Consider the following 9,611-nt stretch of genomic DNA (forward strand, 5'->3'; position numbering starts at 1 on the left):
GTTTTTGCAGCAAAATTAAATTCTAAAAAATACAGCTCATATTGCTTTAAGTTATTCCAAATATTCAATCCCGGAATAAGTTTATAAAAACTTCAAATCAGAAAATACTCATTAAAGGAATAATAAATTAATTTTTCTAGCAACTTACGCACATGAAATAATAATTTAAAGTTTCCCCAGTTATTCCAGAAATTGAAACAATCTTTTCTTCAGTTTACTTTCCCTACCCTTGATCCAAATTTCAGTTCAACATCACACACATTGATTCAGATAGTCCTTTAAAATGATAAATCAACAAGACACAGGATGCTAATATTCTTAATCTTAACATTTAATGTTTTCATACAAACCAATCTTCAATAACAAGTAAGTACTGGTATTTGAAACTGAGGGTTACACTGTCATGAAAATTTAACATCAGACATTAAATACGTCATACAATACTGCACACACAATACATTTCACTGAACAATGACACCTGAAGTCCCCAACTGGATTTTTTTTTGATTTCATAATAAAGCTACTGTAGCTGAAAAATTATAACACAAATGTAACAACAGTCTAATCAGGTAATTATCAATAGATTATTAATTTTTTGCTATTTTTGTGTAAATATCAAAATTTTAAATTTTCATAATTTGTGACATTTTTAAAAAATCACTTTAAAATGGCAAATTATGACTGAAACTGTACCTATAGTTCTTTTGTACGGTTTGAGACAATAAATATTTGCAAGCAGAGCTCAAGGTTCAAGAAATCCTCCATAAAAACCTTTACAATATTTTTCACCAACATGGCAAAATTAATATGAAAGAAAGAAATTTCAAATACATGTACCAAAAGTATAGGGAATTTTTAAAAGGACTTCATACCTTCTTTTTTGATGAACATGACAGGTCCAACATACGATATATCTCTTTGTAAAGAAACAATTGACAACCAGACTCTGTAGATACGATTGTAAATTGTTTACAGAAAATGTGTAGTGTTGGAACAAACAATAGCTCTGTGTTTTATGCATAAATAACATAGAATAACAAAACAAAAATCAAACAAATGATTTCCTAGTCAAAACCTTCTCATCCTCTAAAATAATTTACTGAATAATCATGAAACAAATATTACTCATTCAAAGGAGTACAAAAAAAGTCATGTAAAAGTCTTTGGATTAAAAAATAAGTTATTATTAAAATAACATGAACAGGTATAAAGCCAAATATCGGGACTAAAATAAAGCTTGTGAAAAGATGTTAAAATGTTCATTTTGTATTCTGAATGAGTAAAGCCACATATTGGAGCGGAGAGCCTGAGCAAGATTTCAAGAGTTACTTTTCTTTCTTCTTCTCTTTCCGTTTACCCTGTTTAGAGGTGGTGGGCTTAGGTTTAACGATGCGAGACTGAGGTAAGTACGCGGTGGTGATTTGCTGCATGACCATCAACGACAGACACGCAAGTGTGGCGAACACTCCCCACCACGTGGTTCCCGCGGCAGCATTGCTGAACCAATCAGAGAACAGGGCCATCACAAGTGTCACTGAGACTAACGTAAAGGCACACAGTCCTGAAGTGGCGTGATAGAGTTTCATGTCTGCCAGTCGAATTTTCCAGGAACTTACCAGGCTATTATACTTCAGTAATACTCCACCAAAACACTGCACACAGACCCAGAGAACGGTCACTAGCCCCATTGTGCCGTGCCAGGTGGTGAAATGCTCTTTGTTGTTGATTTCCTTATTGTAATATATTATCATGAATCCTGCAATGGCAGAAAATAGGGATGCCACCATCATGTATCCGTGTATATTGGCTTTGGTTGATCTTTGCCATGATGGTATCAGAGAACTGCTTGGTGAAAAGACAGTGATTGCTTCAAACATCAGCAGTCCCATCTGCAATCATACAAAATGCACATGTATGCATATACATATATATCTATAACAGGAATACTTTTTTTAGCTCACCTGAGCTGAAAGCTCAAGTGAGCTATTCTGATCAATTTTTGTCCGTCGTCCGTCCGTCCGTCCGTCCGTCTGTCCGTCCGTCTGTCCGTCTGTCTGTCCGTCTGTAAACTTTTTACATTTTGAACTTCTTCTCTAAAACCGCTTATCCAATTTCAACCAAATTTGGCACAAAGCATCCTTATGGGAGGGCGAATATAAATTGCAGAAATAAAAGTCCGATCTGTATTCAAAGCTGAGAAAACCTTGAAACTGTAGAAAAAGGGGGGTGCATTTTAAAAAATCTTCTTCTCAAGAACTACTGATTCCAATTCCACGTAGTTTAGCATAAATTATCCTTATGGGAAGGAAAATATAAATTGCAAAAATTAAGGTCTAATTCTGTTTCAAATCTGAGTTATTACGAAAATAATAATAAAGGAAAGGCGTGTTTCAATCAGTTTAATAGCTTCGGATTCGGCATCCGGTAAAATGGGTAGACAAGACTTGGCCTGGGCAAAACAAAAGATTGGCAGTTATTAATCTGCCAATCTCATTAAAATTTCAGGATATATGATGGACCAGTATATTTGTATTTGCTGTAAATATTGCTGCAAAATAATGCGTATTTGAAATTGACGATTGCCGATCTGCCCCGGCTTTTATTTTGCCACGGCCCGGGTTTGCGTACCCATTTTACCAAGTCTCGTATTCCATACATCTAAAACGAGGTTCTTTGTTTAAAGCAGCCATGACATTATACGAAAAAGGGTCGATCTGACTATGATGAATTTGCTTGTTGTGCAACAGTTCGCGAATGATGGGAAATTTTTGAAACATGCAAAATATATTGGTGCCGATTTTGTGTAGTAAATTGAGGCTAAATATTTCAACGCGTTGAAAGTTTTCACACATGACGTTGGTGTTAGCTTGTTCTGATTTTCGTTTCGTTTTCATTATTTATGCTTTGTAACCTGGGAACTATCGTCTGTATTTCGTGATTTTTACGTATCAAATCAAACAGAGACTTCGGTAAATCAAACAGTTAACTGTTTACCTGCGCAAATTAAGCAAAATCTGATGTATCAAAAAAGTACTGAAATACAATTCATTCTATCGGTAATTCGGCATTATATTTTGCGTAATGGTAGATTAATGCAATAGGTTTTGTTGAGATGCTCGGCATTTTCTCGAGTTTATTCAGTTTAAATAGAGTTTGATATCGCTGTCGGAAATATGTAGGTATATACATGTACATGTATATATATGATTCATTTCGAAAAAATAAATTGTGTTCTTTATTTGTTATAGTGCATGTTTCTTGTGTTTTAATTGTGTACAATTTCTATTTACTAACCATATTTGAGTGTTAAGCTTCGAATTATAAGCAAGATACAGAGATTTGCTCACAATTCTATGTTTGTACACAGATCTTAAAAACTAAAGATTAAAAAAGTAAAAAAATTGTCAATATTTATTAAGAAAATTTTCAAAGTCTCTTCTTCCAGAATTGTATTGTAAACTTAACCTTTTTTAGCTCACCTGAGCCAGCCTTCTTCTCAAAAACTATTAGGCCAGGAAAGCTCAAATTTGAGTGGAAGCATCCTCAGAAAGTGTAGATTCAAGTTTGTTCAAATCATGGTCACCGGGGGTAGGGTGGGGCCACAAAAGGGGGATCATGTTTTACATAAGAATATAGAGAGAGAAAATCTTTAAAAATCTTCTCAAAAACTATTAGGCCAGAAAAGCTCAAATTGAAATGGAAGCATCCTCAGGGAGTGTAGATTCAAGTTTGTTCAAATCATGATCCCCGGGGGTAGGGTGGGGCCACAATTGGGAGATCAAGTTCTACATAGGAATATATAGAGAAAATCTTTAAAAATCTTCTTCTCAAAAACTATTAGGCCAGGAAAGCTCAAATTAAAATGGAAGCATCCTCAGGTAGTGTAGATTCAAGTTTGTCAAATCATAGTTCCCATGGGTAGGGTGGGGCCACAATTGGGGGATCAAGTTTTACATAGGAATATATTGAGAAAATCTTTAAAAATCTTCTTCTCAAAAACTATTAGGCCAGAAAAGCTCAAATTTGAGTGGAAGCATCCTCAGATAGTATAGATTCAAGGTTGTTCAAATCATGGTCCCCGGGGGTAGGGTGGGGCCACAATTGGGGGATCAAGTATTACATAGGAATATATAGAGGAAATCTGTTAAAAATCTTCTTCTCAAAAATATTTGGCCAAGAAATCTCAAATTGGCATGTAACCATCCTTAGGAAGTGTAGATTCAAGTTTGTTCAAATCATGGTCCCTGGGGGTAGGGCGGGTCACAATGGGGGATGAATTTTTATGGATAGAGAAAATCTTTAAAAGTCTTCTCCTCAAAACTATTAGGCCTGGAAAGGCCATATTTGAGTGGAAGCATCCCCAGATCATATAGATTCAAGTTTGTTTAAATAATAGTCCAGGGGTAGGGTGAGGCCATAATGGGGGATGAATTTTTACTTAGGAATATATAGAGAAAATCTTTAAAAATCTTCTTTTTAAAGAATTTTTGGCCAGAAAGGGTTTAAACATGTGTAGAGGCATTCTTGGGTAGTGTAAATTCAAGTTTGCAAAATCACAGTCATTAGTGGTAGGGCGGGACCGTGATGGCGGTTTGAATTTTTACATAGGAATATAAAGAGAAAATCTTTAAAACTATTCTGGGAAAGTGTTCAGTTCAAAACTCAGTACTTAGTGTGAAAGCAAAGGTTATGCAGATTTAAGTCTGATGAAACCATGATTCCCTAGAGAAAAATGGGGCCATGAAATGGGGGGGGGGGGGGGGGTATATAGGAATAGAGAAAAATCTTCTTACAGGTACAACAAAAGGGGCTTGGTATTTACCAAAAAATAAGAGGTTGATAAAAATTGGCAGATTTTCAATTTTTTTTAGCAAGATCTACTGTACTCAGTTGTCAATATATTTTGATACTGTAATGCTAATTTGATCAGAATTAAGGCAATTGTTGCTCAGGTGAGCGATGTGGCCCCTGGGCCTCTTGTTTGAAAGAACCCATTTTGCACTTTTTTTGGTGACTCATATTGAAATTTTAATGGCTCTCAATCGATGATAAATGTATAAAGCTCCTGGTAACCTTCTATTTTCCATACATTTGTTACTTTCACAAGCTGAGTCATTATGTCTCTTAAAATGAAGTGCTGATTCAATATGCATGTACCACAAACATTTTCTTTAGAAATCAAAATGTTATAGCACAATGCAAAAAGTCAAAGCAAACATGTAAGGGTTTTCATTTTTTCATTCATTTCATGCAAGGGATTTCATTTTAATCATGTGCAGCACATGTCAATGTATAATCATGGCGCCATGGTAATTTCATTGACAATTACAAAAAATATACCCGGCATTATTTTTTCAGTAATTTTGCTTATTTTTTCTAATGCTAAGCAACTTTACAAATTAACATATTTGTTCTGTAGTTCATGAAATTAAAAAAAATAATATAATTGTGCTCTCTGACAAAGGAAGATAACTTCTGTACATATATGTGACAGAGTTTGTCCATTGTAATTTTATGACAATTAATTACATAATGAACTAGGTATGTCTATAAATATATATTGGTACATGTACTAGTATTTTTATATTTGATTGATCGAGAGGTATGAATAGTAGTACTTACTGCTATAGCCATCAAAGTTGGATGCCATGAAAATAGACCTGGAAAAGTGTGAAAAAATAGAATCAATATTAAAATAATTACCTGTTTTATTCCCTTTCCCGAATACTAACTCATTTTTTCTTACATTTTCCATTCCATATAGTACCTGTAACTGTACAAGGTTCCTCGAGGTAAAAATATCTAGAATTATACTAGAATTTTCTTTTTCTACAGCCAATAAAAATTAAAAAACAAAAAATAGAATTTTTTAATCACATTATTTAGAACAATATAATTAAATGCAAAAGACATAAACCTGTATAACCTAATACATTAATTTTGTACTCTTTTTTGATGTTTTTAAAAAATAAAAAGAATTGTAGCCCTCCCAAAAACTTCCTGGACAGCCTCAGTTTAAAAGGGGGTAACCTGAAATTAGACCACATAAAAGCGAGCACAGCTTGCTGGTGGGAAGTGCTGCACTGCAAGTTCTGTTGACACTTGACAGTCCCTGCATTGGCAAAGATAAAACTCAAACTATTGCTCCCTTTAACATACTAAATTTTCTGATCCAAGTGTACAAGTTTCTAATAACCTGACAGTGAAATTGTGCTTGTGTTATTGGCTTCGCCCATCAGTCGCCCACATCATAAAATATAAATGTTTATACATGTATACTGCTAAAATATTTTTATTATACTCTGTCCTAAGAATTCTTGATTCACATTTTGCCTAATTGCTTGATATTTATAAATACCTCAGGGTTCAAACAATGTTTATTCAAAAGTATGAAAAATTTCCAAGATTTCTCAGTCGAAACGCCCCTGTTCGCTTATAATTTTACAATGCTAAAAAATGTGATGTCTACGGGGATTTTGTATTGCAGCAAGCCCGGTTAATAACGTTGAAAATAGCGCGATGTATTCCGAGTGTATTCAGAATGGAGAAAAGATTCCCCATTATAAATCTCCATAAGGAATCTGTTTTCATTCTTGTGAATTTTTCCAAGCGAAATATGATGTGTTAATGAAATTATCTTGGAAATTTTCCCTTTCAACCATTTCAATTGTTCCTCTTTCACATGTATGTGTATTTTTATTAAAAATCGTCCAAATGCGCTGCTTAGATATCTTGGGACAGACTATAGTGTTCTTTTTTTTTCTCAAGTTGATGCATCTATTGGTAAACCATGTACATGTTCCTGCGTGCATTTAATCATATTAATGCTGCACTCGCCTAAACGGTAAAACATATTAGCGACCCAATGGAAATTGAATGCTAACAGTTGGTTAAATTGATTGTAACCTTTAAGACATTTTTAAAACAAGGGCCGCACACGGTTTGTAGGCGTTGTCAAAGGTAGACTGTGACAAACCCGTGCTTCTCGCTCAGGCTGTGTAAATACTTGGAAACACTACTTACTGCTTCCCGGCCAAGCAATATAAATAATGCAACCCGTGAATGCAAGAGCTGCAAAATGAGCAACCATGTTAGGCAAAGGAGTATAAGCACAAAACAAGCTGAACAAATTCTGACACAAGCAACATCACAACTCGCATTCAATTAATTTCTTTATACTTAGTTAAAAGCAAAATGTTTAAATAAGCGTTTTAATGACCCAAATTCAAAAATATCTAATATATAAGTCACAATGCAGTGTGATTCCGGATTGATGACTTGGTAGTGCGCGAGTGGCTGGAAATACCACCCCATGCGCGGATCAAGAAGGGGGGAGGTCAAGGACAACATTCAAATTTCTTTAAATTACATTATAGAATTACCAGAAAATATGCCTCAGACCACCTGGCAGTCTCAAAGCCCCTGGAGAAATTTTCTGTATCCACGCAGAGACATGAATACATGTTTGTTATTTACGTCTCTGATTCACGCATGACCTACCCCCACCCCCTCAAAAAAAAAATTAAATCTAAACGAAACCTATCATCAATCTGACTGCAAAAAAAAAAAAAATGATATTTGGTGTCAATCAATACTTTGTGCACCTCCACTATTTTTAAATGAGAACATGACATATATTGGCAAAACCTATTGCTGCATTTTGAACCCAGTTCCTATGGTTACGGTGGCTGAAAACGGGAGGGAATGAGGAGCAGTTTGGTGTCATGAACATTGGCAGGGAGATTTGGGGGCCGAGATATGTTCAGGGGGTCCAGAAGTAAAGCCTTCAGAAGCTTTTGAGTTTTTTTAAGAAAGAGTATTGAAACAGGCACGTAGCATCGTTTTTGAAAAAGTGGGGGGGGGGGGGGGGCAGACTCATCCAAAAAATCTTGACAAGCCAAAAAAAAAAGAAGAAAATTTAAAGTTTCCCAAAATCTTCAAAATCCTAATCCGTGGGAAGGGGGGGGGGGGGCGGCTGGCGTAGGATATAACTTCAATTTCACTCCTCATTTCCTTATTTTCATATCGTTTTTTTACATACTCCCAAAGAAGTTGGGGGGCCAACTCCATGCTAATTCAATTTTTTATATGTAAATTTAAAAAAAAATTGTTGCTGCGAGAAAAAAAAAAGGGGGGGGGGGCAGGCCCCCCTGCCCCCCCCCCCCCCCCGATGCTACGTGCCTGTTAAACGAAATCTTCAAAAAGGTACTCCCGTTAATATAGATGTATGTTCAATAAAGAAGGTGTTGCAAAACAGTGGGTCTATTCCCTAACGTGGAAAGGACCTTTAAATATCCGTATCGCTTGAGAGCCATATCTAAATATAGACACATTACGTAGACGACTATTTACATAGCGGGTATGTTCCGTACGGAGGCAAAATAAACAAACATTTTACGCGCATTTCTATCGAACACGGCAGCCACCAAATACAGTTAGAAAGATAACCATATACATGTTTTCTGTATTCGAATGTTAACATATCTCAATTTGATATCTACTGTCCAGCGTGTTTAAAATATTATTCTTGAGATACATGAATAAATCTGATTCTGGCTCTTCAAAACTGTCAGAGTTGTAATTATAATCATTCTATGTTTCTATAGTATTTAAATAAACGCTAAATCTAGTAAAAAAGTACAAATTTTTCCGTACATATTTTCAGTAACCTATTGCTTCATCACCGATTCAAACTTTCTAAAATGATTTTGTTTGCTTTTAACAACCTGTACATGTATCTTTGAAATCAGCGTACCCGTTTATTTCATAAAAAGGGTGAAAAATCAACTTTCTACATTGATGGATACTGAGTACATTGTTTTAAAATGTCTTGTTCAGAAGAAAATGTTTTTCAAGTTTATAACGGGGACTTCACACGGTAATGTTGAAAAAAATAAGCAGGCATGCAAAATATTACATAAACAAGAGTTTAAATAACTTTATTCTGACATTCTTAAATTATCTCAATACATTGCCTTTCCATGCGATTAAAAGAAATAAAATTTAAAAAAATTCCAACTTTTTCGGGATTCGAACCAAGTCAACTCATTTTGATTGCTTTTCATTTTATTCTCTACAGTGACTTACTATAGTATATATTATAGGATCTCCGGAATCATGACAACAAATAGTTACTTAGTATTTTGTATATTGTTAAGTCCGAGATTTTCCGGGCGTTTAACGTTACACTTTCTATCATGAAAAGGTGTGTTTTACCGCATGTAGCTCCGTTTGGTGTTTGAATGAAACGATTGATCTTGCAGGGATAAAAAGAAATGCTTAATTTAACTGATTCTATATCCTGACAAAATATGTTAATGTAAAATAGTCATTATTTATAGATTTTACATATCAATATATAATGCAAATTTCTATAATACCGGCGATATATATATATATATGGTATAGACACAGATGGTCGAGAATATAGTTCAATGACGAAATGATCTTGAAGTTAAACGGCGATTGGAATCCATGAATTTGTTTTCTTAATATCACAACGTTTCCTTTGTAGTCCGTGAACGTTTTGTTAAAATATTATTTTCGGAAAGCTATATACCGAAGAAGAAGAAGAAGAAGAAGAAATAATGCAAAAAGAAAAAAACCAATAC

The 9,611-nt window shown here is 34.7% G+C and overlaps 1 protein-coding gene across 1 annotated transcript; it reads right to left on the reverse strand.

The window, feature by feature from the left end:
• Positions 1-310: 310 nt before the first annotated feature.
• LOC128157921 (transmembrane reductase CYB561D2-like) lies at positions 311-7,160 on the reverse strand. Its single transcript, XM_052820582.1, has 3 exons — positions 7,024-7,160; positions 5,623-5,660; positions 311-1,889 (listed from the first exon to the last, which is right to left on the reverse strand). Exons 1-3 carry the CDS (start codon positions 7,088-7,090, stop codon positions 1,326-1,328), a joined length of 669 nt encoding a protein of 222 aa, XP_052676542.1. The 5' UTR covers positions 7,091-7,160; the 3' UTR covers positions 311-1,325.
• Between the last annotated feature and the right edge of the window lie 2,451 nt (positions 7,161-9,611).

This window comes from Crassostrea angulata, chromosome 8 (assembly GCF_025612915.1).
Source record: "Crassostrea angulata isolate pt1a10 chromosome 8, ASM2561291v2, whole genome shotgun sequence".
Taxonomy (NCBI): domain Eukaryota; kingdom Metazoa; phylum Mollusca; class Bivalvia; order Ostreida; family Ostreidae; genus Magallana; species Magallana angulata.

Excerpts from the sequence above, each read along its gene's own strand:
- LOC128157921 (XM_052820582.1), bottom strand. The coding sequence starts at position 7,090 with ATGGTTGCTCATTTTGCAGCTCTTGCATTCACGGGTTGCATTATTTAT. Across the intron at positions 5,661-7,023 it reads TATTGCTTGGCCGGGAAGCA|GTCTATTTTCATGGCATCCA; the intron begins GTAAGTAGTGTT and ends ACACTTTTCCAG. Across the intron at positions 1,890-5,622 it reads CAACTTTGATGGCTATAGCA|ATGGGACTGCTGATGTTTGA; the intron begins GTAAGTACTACT and ends GTATGATTGCAG.